The sequence below is a fragment of the Populus alba genome, chromosome 5 (genome assembly GCF_005239225.2).
Source record: "Populus alba chromosome 5, ASM523922v2, whole genome shotgun sequence".
Taxonomy (NCBI): domain Eukaryota; kingdom Viridiplantae; phylum Streptophyta; class Magnoliopsida; order Malpighiales; family Salicaceae; genus Populus; species Populus alba.
In genome coordinates this window covers 18,716,616-18,736,886 of record NC_133288.1, presented here as the reverse complement: position 1 = coordinate 18,736,886, position 20,271 = coordinate 18,716,616, and the positions used below count along the sequence as shown (strand labels likewise).

Here is a 20,271-nt window from a genome sequence, read left to right as displayed (position 1 = left end):
AGGCGGCTTGGATGAAAAGCTTTGCTAAAAGTCCGGCAGGAGGATTAATAACTATAAAGTTTGGCGCGGCTCCAACGTGGTAACGCATCTCTTCTATCGTATGCTCATAAATTGTAATTAATTACAAATTCTTATAATTATTTCCTTCTGACACGAAAACTTTAAGAGGAGGCCACGCTTTACTCTGTCGAGCAATAAAGTTGCTCCTCAAGGTCCCACTTGACTGTGCACTTGTGATTTTTTTTTTCTTTTCAACAATAATTTTTAACCTTTATTTATTATCTTTATCGGTATCTTAATTAATTTTATAAATACTAAAATTAATAATTATATAAAATTTAAATTAATAATTTTTAAAAAATTAAATATAAATTCTGATTAATTAAAATACAGCCATAGAGCTAACCTTGAATTCTTTTTGTTTCCTAACATTGTGGTGTTTTTGTGTTATTTTTTGTATTTTAAGATTAAGTTTCTCTCTCGATTCAAATAAACAAAAAGGATTCACAAGAAGATGTATAGAATGGGTAACAATTAAAGGACCAGATTAAAAAAAAAAGAATACTAGTAATAATAAAAAAATAAAAAAATAAAAAATAAAATTGACCCTGTCAAGAAATGCTGGAAATATTTGAGATTTAATTGATAAATTTATAAATTTAGTACATGGATATATAGGATTAAATTAAAGTCTCAACTTTTCTTTTGCTTTTGAATTTTTTTAAAAATTGTTTGAGAAGATGGTGCAAACTATATTTTTAAAATTTAATTTTTTTTTATTAAAAATTAATTTTTTTATATTTTTTAAATCATTTTGATATGCTGATCTTAAAAATAATTTTTTAAAAATTAAAAATATTATTTTAATATATTTTAATATGAAAAACATTTTAAAAAAACAACCGCAACTATATTCCAAAATAGACATTAAGATTAAGAGCATGTGGAGGCACACTGATGTAGAAATTAATTTGAAATTCTACTATTCATGAGGTTTTAAATGTTTTTTTGTTTAAATTACTTTTTAATATTTTTTATTATTGGATAAGATAATATTAAAAATAATTTTTAAAAAAATAAAAAGTATTATTTTTAATATATTTCTAAATATTAAAAAAACAAAATCTCTCAAAATTTATTTTATTAGTTTTCCTTTCTTGGAAACATGGAAGGACCATTCATCTGCAAGATGCGACCACTCCACTTGTACAGCTCTACTTTTCTATTTGCTGTCGGTTGGGAATCAAAAGTCTGGCTTTTACTGCCATCCATCGAGTCAAGCAGCCCACGTGACGATTCTTATTTTCTTAGGGGGAAAAACACATAAATAGTTAATTCTCAACCACTTTTGTGTCCGATCGAAATACATTTCCTCCCGCGCTCTACGTTGTAATTATTAAATACGGATATGTTTCGAAACTCGGTATAAATTAAGTTTTAAATTAAAATATATATTAATTTAATAAATTTTGTTAACTTAATTAGATTTTTAGTTTTGATTTTTGATGAATTTTTATAAAAAATAAAATAATATTATTTTAATAAAAATAAACTAAATAAAATTTTGTTAATTTTATTAGATTTTTAATATTTCGGTTAACTCATCTAAATGTTACTAAGTTAACTTTGATGAATTTTTTAAAAACATAAAATAATATTATTTTCATAAAAATAATTAACCAACAAACCAAGTTCTTTTTCAAATCAATCATCAAGCCATTCTAACACATGGGTTGTGGCTAGTGGTTGAAGGGACTTGTTCTCTTCCTCAACACCAGGGTTCAAGCTCCATTTGTGTACGTCTGTCATCTCTGTAGTGTCTTACATGCTCGCTGGTCTTGCAGATGTTCATTGAACCCGAAAATTAGTTGTGGTGCACGCAAGCTGGTCCGGATACTCTGGGTTAAAAAAAAAAAAAAAAAAAAGCTCTTCGATCTATTTGTTAGAAAAACCGATTTTTGCAGCAAAAAAAATATAGATGATGCCATCACCAAGTGGAATATATCCAAACCGTTTGCTTTTATGTGCTGCGTTCGTAGAAATATTTTATTATTATTATTTTATCAAAGAAATTTAATTAAAGTTGAACCGAAACTAATTCCAAAACTCCCGCGGGCAGATTACAATTATTTTAGGAACATATAAGGCAGTTTCCTCGATCATGTTTATTACCGTATAAGCTCAGCCCGCTATTAAAATTAACAACACAAAAATCAAGAAAAAACTAAAATAGAAGGGGTGTTTAACAATGCAGCTCTGAACTCATTTGCAACATGAATTGTAACAATAAAAAAAATGATTTTACCTTTTCCAGCAAAAACAACTGGTTTGATTATGAGGGATAATATATTTTTTTCGTATTTTTTAAAAAATTAATATGATTAACTTAATTGAAAGCAAAAAATGTTAAATCAGCATCTAGGATTTGTTTCGACTTTTAATTGTTTAAGATACAGTAATGTTTTTTGTATTTTCATCATTTTTTTCTTGTTATAATCAATCACCAAAGGGGAAAATAGTATGTTAATAGATATAAAATATTATTTGAGAATGTAAAGCAGCGTGGGCGTGCATTGCACACCCGGCAAGTGGAGATGTTTTTGAGCCATACGAGTCACGTAAGAGGTTGTCTAGTTGCTAAACGGTGGCTTCCAGAGTAATATTAGAATAATCTTGACAACACCTCCATTCCTATGTGGCAAGTGTGGACAGCGAATCTCTGTTACGGTACCAACAACGTTTTTTTTCTCTTTCTTTTCTTTATCTACCTTGATTTTCATGACTAACCCTCTAATTTCTCTTAAGAATCCTTTAATTTATTTATTTTTATATGGATATTGTCTGTATTTTTTTATTACTATTTTTTTTATCTGGGTTTATTTTCAAATTTTTTTAATTTTATCATCCTTCAATTTTTTTCATTTATTAGGTTTGATTCCAATTCTTTTTATTACTATTTATTTTATTTGAGTCAATTTTTTAAATTTTTTTACAATTTCATCCTCCTATAATTGTTTTTCTACAAGATTTGAGTATCATTTTTTTATCTAGAAATTAATTTTTTTTATTTCTTGCATAAACATTAAATTGATTAAGAATTAAGATTATTGTTTGAATCTAGATTTAACATTTCACAAATTACAAGTTTGAGAGATTGATTCAGATTTATGAGATTCGACATAGTTTGCTTGTTTTTCTTTTCTATTTTTAAAGCTAATATATTTTTAGTTTTATCATTTAGCATTTAAATAATTAGAGATTGAGCTCTATTATTTAGTTTTTTTTTCTAAGAAAGTTTTCATTAATTTTAAAAAATAACTCAGGTTATCTTGGGTCTTTTTAATTTTTGTTTTTTTGTTAAACTCGGCTTTTAAAAATAATTTTTTTTAATTAAATTAAATTAATTGATTAAATTCAAGCATGATATGCTCACTTTATGGTATTTTACTTGACATCATAAACATATTGACATGCTTTTTTTGGTGGTGAGGCGACGCCCATGATGGAGCGACTATTAGTCTTTAACATAATTTTTTTTCTTTCCTCCTCTCAGATATGATATTACCAAATTATTTTTTATAGTTAATTATTGTCAATTTTTTTTCATTTATTGATTTTTTTAATTATATTATTAAAGTAATTAAGTTTATTGAACCTAGTCATTCGGATGACTCGTATTTCATTTGTTTTTTCTTTTTTTAAAACAATGGTATTGCATGGATTTTTTTAAGTTGGAAAGCATTTGACCTGGGCACCAATCTAGTTGATGACAAAATTACAAGTACGCAATACATACCACTGAGCGATGGCGCTATCTATAGCTCAATTGCATGCTTTCCAGGAAGATCAATTGATACAGACAGAGAGTTGGTAAAGTAGATATCAGCGTGGTCATGTATTATTCTAAGTCAATTTATTTATTTTTAATTTTTATTAATATGGATATCCGGACCAGTTTATATGCATCTCAACTAATTCTATGAGTCTTGAAATTAACAATCATGTAAACTTTCAATAATCCTAAAATTTGTAAGAGTCGAACTGGTGATTAAATAATTATTTTTAAAATGATTATATACATATATATATATATATATTAAAAAATATATATATTTAAATTTTAATAAAAAATACATCGAACCGTCCAGCCACAAACACCCGAAGATGACATAACTGTTCTGATCCAACCTGTGCACCCAAAAACTACTTGTGCACCCAGAAACTAAAGAAGAGAACTATAAATGCATCCAGACAAATCAAAAAGTCAAAACTATACGAGGGCCACCCTAATTAATGAAGGAAGAAAAAGACTTTCGCCTTTCTGTGACGCTTGGCCTCGGAGAAATGGATAAGCTACACACCACAGTAAAGAGGAACGTCTTTTCACCGTTTTCTCCTTTTGTTTTGTTAATTTCTTACATTTTTTTAGTGGATTTTCTTGGTGGGTGTCGAAGATTTTCTTTGTTTCGTTCTTCCTTGCTGGCTATGACTTTCTTCGGTTGCTGTTTTCAAAATTCTCGGTTTGTTTTGTAGCCGTCTTGCTTAGAGGATCCACCATGATATTATTATTTTTAGTTTAATATGGAGATGTCCCAGCTTGCGTCTACCTCAATTAATTCTACGAGTCCTTGAAGTTAACGATCATATAAGCTTCCAGTGGTCATCATATAAACAACTTAGAGCTCAAATCCTGAGATCACAAAAAAATAAATCTTTTGTCCCAAACTTTTTATAATTAACTATCTAGATGGTTATCCAGCATGATATTATTATCATCACACCATGTTGTTCTGTATAGTCAATATAAAGCTGTAGTTGATTGAGAAAAGCATTGATACACCGCACCTGTCTTGTTTTTTTTTTTTTTGTTTTTTGATCGACAACTATCTCTGTTAGGTTTTGAATTCAAGGCCTGCAATCATATGTAAGAAAACAAATTGAAATAATGTTTACAAGAAGTATGCTACTACGAGGCCGAGGACCTCTGATCGTGATAGCTCAACTAGCAATACGTGTAAACAAAATCTCATATTTAATTATTATTATTTGAATTTCTCAATTTACAGGTAAATATAAAATGAAATAAAAATATGAAGTTGTGATTTTTTTCATTGTAGTTTAGCTCTTGAAATTAATTTATTAAAACATCATCTCAATCTAATAATTTAAATTATTATATTAAGTTTAAATATTATTAAATCATTTTTTAATACATTCTTTCAAGTGAAAGATTTTTAAACTTGAAATATATAGTCTTATATTATTTTATACTTGATTTTCATCAAATAAATAGAGATAATGAGATTCAAATTCGTGACTACTTGATTATCAAAATTCTGATACCATATCAAAAAACAATTTTAACCCAATAGCTTAAGCTATTAGATAATATCTAAGATGTGATTTTATATTATTCTTTTAACACATATTTTTAAGTGAAAATTCTTTGAACGCGAAACTTGCACAGATCTATACTGCTTTTGTGCTTAATTTTTATCAAATAAATAGAAATTATGAGATTTGAATTCGTCATCGTTTGGTTATCAAAGCTCTGATACCATATTAAAAAACAATCTCAACTTAATAACTTAAATTTTTTTATAATATCTAAATATAATTAAATTATTCTCTATGATCCTCCATCCATTAATATCATCTTATAGGATATATAAATATAGTACATGTTTTTTTTTAAGAAACATAAAGAGGTATATGCTTTTGTGCTTTGCATGATCCTTTTCTTTTTCCTTGTACATGAAGAGGTATAGTGACGATGGTATGAGAGACTATTCCGATGGACGATGAAGAACTCGAGGGCGATCACCATCGTATTTCTTCTACTTTTTCCCACTAATCTTATCCCTCTTTAATGTCTGAAAGCTACAACTGTATTTATTTGTCTTCTTTTTAAATTTCAAGTGGACCGCAAAAAAACACTCCGAATGATGAAAGCAACTACTTTAACTTTTCGAAATAAAATCAAAACATATCCCACTGGGCTCACTCTTCGAAAACATATCAAGTTAAATTTAAGTCGGGTTTCTTAAGCTAGATTTAATAATTTTAATATCTATGATAAAATAACTAGATGAAAAAAACTCCACGAGTGAGTATTCATTAGATTTAAAAAAATTTAACTTACTGTTTATTTTTGTATTTTAAAAGTATTTTTAAATAAAATTAAAAAAATTTTCTTTACTCCAAATTAATGTTTTTTTGATATTTTGAAACATTAATGTAAAAATTAATCTTAAAAAATAATAAAAATATATTATTTTAATACTTTTTAAAATAAAAATACTTTAAAAAATAATAATATTCACAACCTAAAATACCTCTTGTTTGCATCTCAATGCGCCAAAACATAGCCATAATCATGCCATGTCTATAATTGTAATATTCGAATGGACACAGCCGTCGGAATAATTGGACATGTCATTATATCGATCCACTTGTTGCCACTACTTTCCAAACCCACAATTTGTCAATAATATATTTGGACATGTCATTATATCGATCCACTTGTTGCTACTACTTTCCAAACCAACAATTTGTCAATAATATATTGTAAAGAGTCAATGATATTTTTGCTTTATTGTTCAAGGCTATTAATTTTTAGCAGGGTGGACCAAGTCAATGGTACTCTCGTCACGTTAGCTGGGCCTTACTAGATGAATTTCTATGTCATTTAATTTTAATCAATGGATCATCATTTTAATCCCATAAGCTTGGTTTAGTTTAACAATATTATTAAATAACTCATGGGATAACACGCATATAACTAACAAGCTAGCTAGTTACGAGCAAAAATGTCAAGGTTATGTCACTAAAAATAACAACTAATATTTATATTTTATGTAATATTGGATAAGTAATTTAGATATTTATACTCTAATAACGAGTTATGAGTATTTATTATTTAAATATTATTTAATATCCAACAAAAAATTATAATTAACAAAACAATGAAGCTGGTGATGATTTTATTGTGTTCAAAGATATAATTTACTATTCATTTTAATAGTGTAATTATTGTATTGTTTCTTTGTCATTTTCTATTTTGCATTTGTTTTAGGAGTAGGATGGTCTTTTTCATAGGATGTTAATGTCTTTTGAAAACTAAGTTGAATTATTTTTGTAATTGTGTTTGGAAATACATAGTAAAACAATAAATTTAACCCTATAATAAAATAATTCGATGCTTTCTACACATGAACGATTTTGTATTTTCATATCTAGGAACTACGACATTACCAATGCCATTCAAATATTTTAGCCTTGCATTTAAGAGCTTTGTAGTAATTTGCTCATGGTTTATATGTGAATGTTGATTGGTCTTGGGGCATTTTTGGTTTTGTGCACTTAGAAAAAAATACCAAAAAAGTTGCTGACATAAGTTGCTGACATCAAAAATACTAAGGTTGTTAAAATCGTGATTTTGACATGGCACGAAAAATATAATACAAACTTGGATCATAAAATCATAAAAATTTTTAATTTTCACTCCGATTAATTCAATTCAATTCAGTCCAATTAATTCAGTCTTATAATACTTAAATGACATTCAATTCAGTCAAATTCAACAATTTTCAATCCAATTTTCACCCTATTAATTCAGTCCAATTAATTCAGTCATATAATACTAAAATGACATTAAATTCAGTCCAATTCAACACTTTTTAGTCCAATTTTCACCCCATTAATTCAATTCAATTCAGTCCAATTAATTCAGTCCTATAATACTGAAATGACATTCAATTTAGTCCAATTCAACAATTTTTAGTCCAATTTTCACCCGATTAATACTATTAATTCACTCAAAGTATATATTGTGGCATTTAATTCAATAATTTTTAGTCCATTCAATTCTCACCCGATATATTTAGTCCATCCAATTTTCACCTGATCAATTCCATTCAATTCAATTCAACATTATACATATATAAATTACAAGACTGGGCAAAATCAAAATTGTAATTAATAATTACAGGGTAACATCTAACAATGCAAAATCAAAATCTATTACAGGTGAATATACAATTATGATTTATGGGGCAAAATCAACTACTGCAGTGATGATGATGTAGGCAAAATGAACTTATGATGAAGAGTCATTGATGACGATGGCTGAATGGTTGCCGGTGAAGAGGCCCGATGTCGCCTGCTGCTGTTGATGAAGAGGAAGTCGTCAGCTGTTGAAGATGGGAAAGAAAGGAGATCGTTGCCGGCGTGCCATTATTGATGAAGATTGAAGAGGAAGCCCAAAGCTGTGAGCTGTTGAGAAGATCATCGTCGCTGTGAAAATCGTGATAAATAGAAAAGGAAGTCGTGACTGTGAGCACTGAGGAAAGAGAAAGAGTGAAGACTGGACCGTTGCTTCTTTTTGTGGAGATCGTTGTCGCCACTTTTGTGGTTGCCAGTGCCTAGTTGGTTAATTAGAGAAGGGGATTCGGGGTTAGTCGATTAGGGATTCGTTCGATTGGAAAAAAGAAAGAGTATTTTGTGAGTTGTGAAGACTGAAGAGTGACCTGATTCCCTGAAGACCGTGTGGTGTGAGTCGTGTGACTGTGCATTTCCACAACCAATAGGTGCTTGACCTAGACAACTAGATCATGGGGGGGTATTTTGTTTCAGCGCATCATTTTTTCATAATCGCAAAATTAGTCCTTTAATCGTGATTTTTGCGATTTTCATCCGATTTTTGTGATTTCACCTGATTTCATCCATTTTTTATTTTTTCAAGCGATTCAACACATAAAGCATGTTTTGACTCGTAAAATCATACGATTTTAAAAGTCAAAACGCGATTTTAACAACCTTGATCTCAACGTCTTTTTCCTCTCTTGATGAAGCATGTATGGTGATTGTACATCCAAAATGATTTTTTCTTTTCCTTCTCTTTCTTCTTGGATTTGAGTGCAAGCCATGCTAAAAATCAAACCTGCCCTTCAATTGTTTTTTTCTTTCGATTGAATCTCTCTTCTCTTAGTTGTAATTTTTTTTATTTACATTGGTTGTTTCTAATTTGATTTTATTTTGATTTCATCCTTGGTTATTTAATTTTTAAAATTTATTTTTAAATTTTGTTCTCATTCTTTAAATTGCTATTTGTTTTGTTTGAATTGTTTTTCTCGATCGATTGATTTTCTTATAATTTCACCCTATGTGTTTTTTTCATCTAATTTATATGTGAAATTTGGACATGTTTCTTTTAGTTGCTATTAATAAATCATTTTCTTGTTGGATTTTTTTATATATAATTTCATCTTTAAATATTTAATTTCATTTGATTTTTATGTCGGGTCCAGTCCTCATTTTTTTAATTGCTTTTTTGTTTTTTTTTAAATGGTATTTTTTATTAATTTTTTTTTTCTGAATTTCATCCCTCAATGTCATATTTAGTTCCTAAGAATTTTCTCATTTTTTCTGGGATAATTTTTTTTTTTAAAAAAAAAAATTATCTCTATTTGATTTTTTCTATCGAATTTTAAGCCTTTTTTTGCTGCTCATTTTCTTTTGCAAGTTTTTTTTTAGCATTTTTTTCAACAATTCTATTATTTAAAATTAAATTGGATGACATTTAAGCTTTTTTAATTGAGCTCGAATCCATAATTTAACAGGTTGCAGGTTTTTTAGATTAGATGAGGTTTAAGAGGTTTGTTTGAGATTTTTTTTTTTTTTTTTTAAAGCTGATATATTTTTTAAAAAGTTTTTTTTTTTTTTTTTGGTTTTCTTTTAGGTTACATTAGCATTAGATTGTTTGATGAATATAGAGAAGCTTGAATGTGGTTTTTTTATCCTTTTATCATTGTTTTTTTGATCAATTTATTTATTGTTGTTATGTTTTATTTTTTTTATATTATTTAAATTTTCATTTTAACCTCGGGCTTGAATTTTTTTTATGCCTATTTTATTTTCAAATAATAAAAATATTGTTCCACTTGCAGCAAAGTGCGGCAATATATATATATATATATATATATATATATATATATATATATATATATATATGTTAGAATATTTATATATTACAAATATATATTAAATTGAATTTGACAATTTACATACCTATCTATATAATAAAAAACTCCATCGATTTGGGTAGGTTGCGGTCCTTGTGTAAGAGCTTGTTTGGTAGTGTGGTTGCTTTTCAAATAATTTTTTATGATAAAATACATGCAAATGATTTTTTTAATTTTTTAAAAATTATTTTTGATATCAGCACATTAAAATGATTTAAAAACACTAAAAACATATTAATTTAAAATTAATAAAAAAATAAAATATTTTTAAATTTTTTTTAAAAAATATTTTTAAAACACAGAAACAAACAGTCTTGCTCCTAAATGTCCCAGCACAGCCATAATCATGCCATGTATATAATTGTAATAACCGTCATCAGAATAATAATTAAACCATTTCCAAGTTCTAAGTGGACATGTCGTTATATTGATCCACTTGCTGCCACTAGTTTCCAAACCGACAATTTGTAAATAATATATTGTAAAGAGTTAATGATATTTTTATTATTTAAATGTGTAGTTTTTTATTTTTTTATAATCAAAATCTTTGTTAGAATTCTTTAAACGAATGCTAATATAGTAATTGAATTGATGTTAGGATGCTGATGCACATGTGGAATATGTACAAACATTATATTTTATTTTTAATCGAGTGTTTATACTTTTATTTGCTTGCTGTATGGGTATTTGTTTTTAAAAAAATTAATTTCTTGTTATCTTTTTAAATTAAAGGTTGAAATTTTTAATCGAGTGAATTTTATTTAACTCAACGTGGTCATACATGGCCAATACAAGAAGTAAAATCTAGAAGAACCTAATTTTAGGCTGAAAGTTTTTTCAACAAATCCACAACTTCACTCATGGCAGGCCTATCTACCATAAACTCCTCTGTGCACAAAGAGGCAATCCTAAAATATTCCTTGACTTGATCATCTCCAATCAAACCCTCCTTCGGCATTTTACAATCCAACATCTCCATGTGACGATCTTGCCCCAACATCTTCTTAGCCCATTGAATAAACCCCATGTCTTTCTTCTCCATCACCTTAGGAAAATCCGGCCTCTCTGCCGTCGCAATCTCAAACATCAAAACCCCAAAACTGTAAACGTCTGCCTGCACCGTCGCTCCGATGGCACCGTCTTTATACTCCGGTGGCATGTACCCAAAAGTCCCCGCAACCTGCGTGGACACATGCGAGTGCAACCCGTCGACTCTACGGGCAAGCCCAAAATCAGAGATATGGGCCTCAAAGCTCGAGTCCAACAAAACGTTACTAGCCTTAATATCCCTATGAATAATGGGAGTATCAAGCCCATGCAAATAAGCAAGCCCATTTGCCACGCCCATAACTATCTTGATCCTCGTCTCCCAGGGCAACGGGAACTTATCTAAGTATTCGTTATCCGTTGACGATGTGTCGTGAATCCACTGGTCAAGACTCCCTCTTTCAACGAACTCCAGAATTAAAACCCGGTCCCGGTCCGAAACACAATACCCGAGAATCTTGACAATATTTCCATGGCGTAACTCACCTAGAGTCTCCATCTCGGCGCGAAACTCACGAAAACCTTGAAAAGCGTCCGGGTCAAGCTTTTTAATAGCAACCGTGGAGCCGTTGTAGAGTGTAGCTTTATAAACCAAGCCGAAACTGCCATCGCCGATGATTAAATCGGTGGAGAAGTTCTTGGTGGAGACTTTTAGCTCTTCTATGGAGATGTGGTTTATAGTCGGGTCATAAGAGGCGCTTTCGTCCATTGTTACGGAGGAGAGCTCCAGGTTTGCTACGGTTCTGGTCTGATGGTGGCGGAGGCGGCGTCTATAGTCGTGGTTTTTGGTGGACTTGCAGACGAAGGCTATGAAAGCCAAGATAATTATTAGAAAGAGGACGCTGCCAGCGGCGGATGCGGCGGCGGCTATGAGAGCGGGGTCCATTTAGAGAGAGAGGGAGAGAGTGGTGGTTTCTTATGTAAGAATCTTTCCAGGGTTTAGAAGTCGACGAGGGAAGGTGGAGGGCTAGGTGTTGGGGAAGGATAGCGTAGAGGGCGGAGGACGATGGGATGAATCATAACGTGCATTGTCAGACTGGGTCCCACCATGATCATGATATTGATTTTGATATTAAATTAGGTATCTTTGATGTTGCGGAGGGGCCGCTTGTCTTAAAAAAATCATTATCATTTAAAAACCTGGGTTTATCATGGGCCACAAAAATATTGAAATTCTAAACTCATCTCTTTCCTTTATGTTTAGAATTTCAGAAACCTGGGTTTATCATGGAGGCCCAAATCCAATACCTTCAAATATGTTTTATAGCAAATAAAAATATTATTACTAATTTCAATTTTTTTTTGGTTGAAATCATTTAAAAACTATATATATTTTTTAAAAAAAATACTTTAAAAAATAACAATCATACTACCAAACATCCAACCAACCAATCATCCAACTAACCGCTATAACAAAATATACTTTAAAAAATAATCAAACTAACCACCACCATCCAAGGAAAGAATTGTAGTATGCTTCTCCTCAGTACTCCCAAGCTCAGCGTGTTCCCTCTCTATACCGCACGGCATACCTTCCTGCCATCCCCGCGGTGAGCCTTCTGGGCTTGCAACTATCAAGGATGAGAGGCAAGAAGACATCATGTGATCGAGCAATTTGTTTCTTTTTTTTTTATTTATTTATTTTGGAAACGGTTGTCAACATGTTCAGTATCCTAGATACTTGACTTCATTATCATTACCAGGTTCTTCAGAAGGTCGTGCTAGTTCAAGTGTCCTTTGTGGAGTGCAAGCAATGTTCTTGATAATGGAGGAATAAAGGTCAAATTCTGCCTTCAATTTCGAGCAGCATACCTGTATCCACTTCTCAGCAACAGTGGTAGGTACACTGTCTTGGCTATCCCTCTCATGCTCTTCAATCACGGGTCTTATTTCATTGTACAGCAAAGAAAGTTCAGAGGCTGCATCGTTTTTCATTTCCTGCCCCAGTAAAAAGCTTTAAACATAAGAAAAAGGAAATCGCATTGCATCCGCGCGCGCGCGCATATATATGTTTACACAGAGCGAGGAAATAATAATGAAACACAGCAACATTAGTTCTAACACTGATGCTCTGCAAGAAAAGGGCTACATGAATCGCCAGATACCAATTTCTTCAGAGCAGTCAGGTGGATACAGTGTCAGAATGTCTATCCCAATTATAATTATGATGAACGAGATTAACATCTAAAATGCAAAACAAGAAAAATATGGCGTTTTTAGGTTTGTTCTCAAGTCCTTCATTCCTTGCTTCATCATAAGGTTTGTATAATACGGAAGAAGGAAGACATGGAAGTTTCAATTCTACAAAGTCCCCCCCAAAAACATCCACCAGCTTTGCTCTAATAGCACTTTGCATCCTGTATTTCTTAACGCCTTACCTCTTGCATCATCTATTTTGGTTTGAATATGAAATGTGCATCCTATAGTTTTTTCTACAGTAATAAAGTTTTGTTCTTGACCCTAGAAAATCCACATGTGAGCGAGTGCTTACAATATTATTTTAGCAACCTTTTAAAAATCCATAAATGCCACTGCACTTCTTAACCATGCTTTTTTTTTTTTTTTAATGTAAACCACTAATCCATGGTCGGCTGAAATTAAGAGGCCAAAGCCTAATGAGGAAATTAATCAGCCTTTTTGGTTTATATTTAAACCAATTGTAATGAATGTAAGGCTGGGAATCATCTCCACCTTTGCTTGCGTAAAATAGTTTAATTACAAATGTGCGGGCATACTTGCAAGTATGTGTATATGTACAAGTACATAAATAAACCCATACCTCATAAGTGAGCACTTCCTCTTGAGCTTCTTTCACTGCCAAGAGTTTAGTAACATGCTTTGCATCAACTTGCTTTTGCATCAAATGTTTCAACTTTCCTGTAGAATATTGCTTTGATTGTTTCTTTGGCACGGGCCCTGATCCAATGTGATAATTCCGGCATGCACTATTACTTCGGATGCGAGATATCATTGCATTCTTCGGTGCAAATGATTGTGGTGTACCTTGGGAATATAATGCCATCTCTTCATTAGCTTCAGCTTTTACTGCATTCATAACCACACCCTCCATTGGAAAAGAATCAAGTGGTTGAACACTAAGAACAGTCGATTCCAAGGGTTTTTCAGATTCCACATCAAAATTCATCACTGTGGAATATTCAATTTTCCCACCAATATCATATTCAGAATCAGAGTTTGCAATTTTGAGGAACTTGGAGGAAGGTTCATCTTCCGCAGAATCATATAGTGGAATTTTTTCAATTGAATACCTGTGTCCAAAAATCAATTTGAAGTAAATATGGTAACAAAGTACATCCATATGAATGGTTTATCACAAAGATGTAGTCCAAGGGCACACCTTAGCCAGAGAACAAAGTTAGCAGTCAATTCAGGGTATTAGTATATGCACATATGAAAAGGTTTTTGTTCCATGATAATTTCTTTAAGATTCAAGAGCAGGTGTATACATATTTTCATTTTATTCAAATCTTAAAATTGCTGACACTTAACCTAGACGTTGGCGGAATATTTTCTCTTTGCAAGCCATCACAGGAAGAATTTTTCACAGTAATGGAAGAAAAAAGGTCCAATTTTGTAGTCATTGGACAAGATAAACAACAAATTAGCATTTAAACCATCATTTCCAACTTAATGTATGAAACAGCCAATTACAAAACAATATAAGTGTTATTTTATCTATGATTTCCTGATAAGGTGTAGCAGATCTATCAAAAGAAACAGGGATGCCTTGTAAACATGGATAGGAACAATATTGAGATGCAGCAGGCAAAAAACTAAGGCTAGATTCTATTGCACATTGTAAATTACTGGGTAATAATATGGTAATATTGGTCACTACAGGTCAACCTTAGATGGAAGAAGCACAGTTGTCCTTGCTACTGGATGCAGGTGAGGGTTGGTAACTAAACCAGCTAAACTAAGCACTCCTATCCTTGTTGTGTTGACTGTCAACAATCACATAAGTTGATAATGACCTATCCCATCTGAATCAGCAGGGAAGGATAAGGCAAGTTCCTCATACATGATTTCAAATGTTAGGAAGAAAAAAGATTAATAGCTGCCTCTATACATGTGCCAAAATAATTCAATAAAACTATGATAACCCCTAACAAATAAAAATGATTTTTTTTTTAGCTGCACAATGAATCATAAATAAGAATACATTACCTGTCATCGTCATCTTCCCAGAGATAAGTATCTTCCTGTTGAACATGAGGAGAGAGGAAAGTTTATCAGAAGTTCCAGAACCACATCAATGTTGAAGCTCATCAAAGATAAGCAAGACAAAGAAAAACATAAATAAGGAAAGGAACAATACTCACAACATGAGATTTCTAATTGAGAACAAATTCATGGAAAAATAGATTCAAAACATTATAAACACATTTTGCTACAATATTTAGCAAAAAATGAAACTTTGCCTTTCATTAAAACTTCAGTTTCAAATCATATACATGGTCAAATATGTCAAATTCTCTCTAAGTTCAGATTCACCATTTGAAAGTTTACCTGGAAACCACGAGATTTTGCCCCAAGAAACCCAGAACAGTTGACTGCACCACAGAGGCAGCGAACTTTGGCACCACCGTACCATTCAAAATTATAATCATATGCCAGTTCAGTTCCAGCAGAAATGTTTTGCTTCGCAAATATTCCAACCCTTATTTCCCCCAAAACTGTCCACTTTCTTGTCTCACAATTTGGTTGGCTACAATTGTTTTTTAGTTACAAGTCAAAGTCAGTTCAAAAACCAAAAAAGGATGTGAAACCAAGAAACATCTAAAACAAATAGAAAAATTTATCTTCTGATCTAAGACACTCACCATGAATGATTTATAAACCTTGCAAGGCTTCCCTTTTTAGTGGCGTCGATAGATTCAATGGAATTCAGTGAAATGATAAATGCATCTTTGAGTCCTGCATCAGGCCACGTGAAAAGATGAAGCTACCTTCAATTGAAAAGTGATCCAGGCATATCTATGATGAAATTCATTCTACCTTGATTTTCATAAACTTGGGATCTTTTCTTTGCTTCTTTCCAGGATATTACCTCTCCACAGTACTCAATAATAAATTGTCCTGCCTGCATTACTTAGAAAAGGAGGGCTCTGAGCATAATTGCACCGATTTTATGATAACATATAGGCAGAAATATTAGGGACAAATTATGTTATCAATTAGTAATGGTGCAATGACACGCATTAGATACTGATTACTGACAGACCACCAAAATAATTTACTCCTGTGCATATTTAGCAAGTAGATGAACTTTCTTGTCTTTGCCTTGAAGCGGCTAATAACAGAGAACAAATTATAAGAGAATCCACCCAAGGGAATATATTCTAAAAATGATTGCAAAAGCTCATCCCAGGTAGATCATTCTCACCTTTATCTCCCCATCCGCAAGAAGACCCCACCCGCGGCCCTCGGTTTTAAACAACTGTGTTTTGGCATACTCACACTTCTGAAATCTCTGTTAACATCAAACAGAAACATAACAAGGAGGGGAAAAAAAAAAAACACAAGAAAAGAAAAGGGTTAGTTTCAGTAATGTTTGAACAAGTAACCTCAAAGGTTCATCGAACTTCGTAAAGCTGCCATTATCGAGATATTATGCAAAGAATTAAGAATCATAAACCAAATTCCATGTCAATAGGATCTGAAAGGCCCAGAGTTATTACAAATGATATGAGAACTGATCTAAGATCTAGACCCAATTCTTCCTTGATGATGTATGATTCTTTTGCTATGATTCAAATTTTAAAGTTGACTTTGATTTTGTTGTGTGCAAACCTTCCATGATGAGAAAGCCAATGTTCAAGCAAGGCTGCAAGTGGAGCTTATTGTTACTCAAATTTGACATCAATAGTAATTGAGAAAACTACTCTCGTCAGTATTTTGGATTGATGAGCTTCCAGCAACGAGAATTGTCTTATACTTGAGAAAAACTTTCAGATGTTATGAAAAGACCTTAAAAGATCATGAAGAAAAACAAGAGGCATTGAAGAGGGCATGTGAATAAGCATGTCGCACCTGAGGGTGATGCTTACACACAGGAGTGGATTTGTGTGGAATATGAACAATAACAATTTTTTTTAATAAAAAACTAACACATTTTTCCTTTTCTTTTAGGAGAAAAAAAAGAAGAAGCTTATTGGATGGAAAGTGGAAAGGCTCAATCACAGTGAATATATGCATTGTACAATTATTCTCTCTTAATGTTTGACTGGCCCAACTCAATGAAATTATTAAAACAATGACTGCATATCGAGCATACAACATTTATTACTGTAACATGTAGTCTACACAGACAGAGAATAAAAACTTCACGAGTATGTATGTTATGTACATGTGCAACCCGAAAGGTACTGGAATACAGTAATCATTGGGGTTTATAGAAATGACGCAGACATGCAGTATTGATGTAACCTGATTCTTGCAATAGACACCACAAGGGCAATATCCAGGCGTGCACTCTGTGCTTGTTAATAAATTCAGGCACCTCTCCCCACAAGCACTGTCAGGATCATCGCCATTAAACTTGCATTCACAGATGGCAATGTCTTCTTCCTTCTGTTTCTTATGTCTAGAAAAGCAATCAAGAAAAGCAAATCAACAGATTTCAGTGAACGAAATGCACCTAAATCCTATAGTGCAGCCGTGACCAAAATGTACAAGTTCACAATAACATGAACAATTTCCAACTAGACTAAAAAAAAATGTGTAAGCAAACTAAAATTGGAAAAGAATTTGACATGCTCGGATCCTCCGCAAAGAATCTTATCAGGTGAAGCAAAACAGGAAAACACTAATATGATAATACTAAAAGTTGAAGTTCATGAGAGAGAGAGAGAATCACACACACAAACCTAGCTCCACATTTAAATGCAAAGGCACATTGCAACCAAAGTTGTAAATTTTCTAACTCTATTACTGAAATGCAAAGATGCTGCATTCAATTTTCTAAAGATAAGATGGAAGTAAAATAGGTGGTTAAAAATTGAATCCAGCAATTAGAACAGTTAAAAGTAAAATAAAATGAAGAGAAGATGATGCCTTACTTTCGATATATAAAATCATTCTGTTCAATATGCTCATAATGTGGCAGCTCTTCAGTCCATTGATCCTTCAAAACAAGACATTGTCTCCTCAGATGCATATACATAGCCATCTCATAATAAAGCAAGACAAATACATGATCAGGTAAAAAGGCTGTTTCCAATGACTAATCTATAACAGAACAATCACTACTTTCAATGGTTATTAACATCCAAAGTTTTTATAAGTTAATGCACTTTTGTTTACCTAAGTTTATAAGCTCATATTCCACATATAAAAATTCACTCATGAGTTTATACTGATTGCATGTTCAGCCACGCGTGACAGATAAAAGTTCAATCAGAACTCAACCCATGAACTTCATAGAATCTGAGACTTGATCAATTCCTTAAAGCATGCACAAAAATAATTCAAATTTATAACAGAGATACTAAGCTTAAATTCTACCATTTCGTTAAATCTCATATTCTCCAGGTGCTTTAACAACAGTGAAATAAATAAAACAATCAGCGTGTAAGAAATTCATGCTGATGATAGAGTTTAACAATAATAAAATTACTCACAGATACAAGTGTGTGTTGCATGTGCACACGCACTTGGGTACAAAACACTCATGTAGTGCCAGAAACAATATCACGTCTTTTAAAAGTTGAAACATGCAATGAATGATACTGTGATACAATCAGCTGCAAAAACAAGGGACAACAATTCGATAGCCATGACTGACTCAACTAATAATATGCTCTGGAAATCCAAAATCCAGCACAGAAATAAAAACAAAACAGTAAATGCCATCTCCAGAGAACCGGATCGCAGACTTCACTTTGATATGTCACCTAAGTTTCCATCACTTTGTGTACAAAATAAGCTAATAATCCAACAGGAAAACTATTCTTTTGCTCCCAATGCAATCATTCGCTGCTCCATTCAGTAATCAATCTCAAGTCAATTGCTTCCTAAATGAAGTAAAATTCTAAAAATTAAGAAAGAAAGGGTGGCATGAATTAAAATACCTAAGAACCCAGTTTCCCTTACTTATGCCCCCCGTTTCTAAGTAAACAAAAAAGACTTACTCACTTGACAAAATTCAATTCCTAAAGAGAAAAACAAAATCGTAATTCAAACCGAATTCGAGACTAACCAAGCAGACCCATTGATTTAAACCAGAAGCTAAGAACGTTAACAATTTGTTCAGATTGAAGAAAACAAAAAATTGAAGTTTCAGAAACCCTTACATTACTGCTTCCTTCGCCCACTTGGCACCACAGATTCTCCATGGAAGGAGACCTCACCACAGATTGAAATGAAACTGTGGGATTCGGGGCTACGTTTTCTTGTTATTTTTTCTGCGTATTTTAGATATTATTACCAGCTAGATGAGACCCGCGCTCAGTCGCGGATAGAAAGTTTTTTTTCACGCGAAAAAATATAGAGTCATTGTCAACTTGTTTTTTTTTTTTAGCATGAATAAAATTTAAATGGTAAACTGAAATGTTAGAATAAGTTGTTAATGATGAATAAAGATCACGAGGCTGTTTCACATTGTATTTTTATTTGTGGTAGTTTGTGCTTCAAAAATATATTTAGTATAAAATAATATTAAATTATTTTTTTAGCTTTTTTATAATTTTAATATACTAATATTAAAAATTAAAAAATCTAAAAATATATATTTTTATCATAATACTAAACAAACACTAGTGAAAAAATATGATACACCATAATACTATAAACACTTTAAATATATTTTTTGTTTAATAATATGGTGCATTGGAGCGTAATATCTAAGTTAAGAAGTTAAAATATAAATATAAATTAAAAATATATTATGGTTTCTATCATGAGGAGTCATTCAAACAAAATTTATTAAATTATATGACATTTTTTTAATAGAGTAATAGTTTTAATTGTATTAAAATAAAATAATATGTTGGTATAATTTCTTTTTTTATCTTATTAGTATTTCTTATCTAATAAAATATGACATTTTTATTCCATGTTATTTATTTAATAAAAATTTAAAGCAATAAAAAAAATGTAAAAAAATGATAATTTAAAATAAGGATAAAAAAATATCTTTTTTAATTAAAACTCTTGTCTTGTTAACACATTTGTTTTTTGT

The 20,271-nt window shown here is 31.4% G+C and overlaps 2 protein-coding genes across 2 annotated transcripts; both read right to left on the bottom strand.

Moving 5' to 3' along the window:
• Positions 1–10,755: 10,755 nt before the first annotated feature.
• LOC118061808 (probable serine/threonine-protein kinase At1g01540) lies at positions 10,756–12,335 on the bottom strand. The gene has a single exon (XM_035075384.2). The coding sequence runs from the start codon at positions 11,953–11,955 to the stop codon at positions 10,843–10,845; it is 1,113 nt and encodes a 370-aa protein (XP_034931275.1). The 5' UTR covers positions 11,956–12,335; the 3' UTR covers positions 10,756–10,842.
• Positions 12,336–12,672: 337 nt separating this feature from the next.
• LOC118061807 (histone-lysine N-methyltransferase ASHH1) lies at positions 12,673–19,586 on the bottom strand. The gene is made up of 10 exons (XM_035075382.2): positions 19,385–19,586; positions 18,152–18,216; positions 17,520–17,676; positions 16,477–16,563; positions 16,089–16,173; positions 15,914–16,007; positions 15,600–15,798; positions 15,258–15,292; positions 13,849–14,338; positions 12,673–13,007 (listed from the first exon to the last, which is right to left on the bottom strand). Exons 1-10 carry the CDS (start codon positions 19,424–19,426, stop codon positions 12,735–12,737), a joined length of 1,527 nt encoding a protein of 508 aa, XP_034931273.1. The 5' UTR covers positions 19,427–19,586; the 3' UTR covers positions 12,673–12,734.
• Between the last annotated feature and the right edge of the window lie 685 nt (positions 19,587–20,271).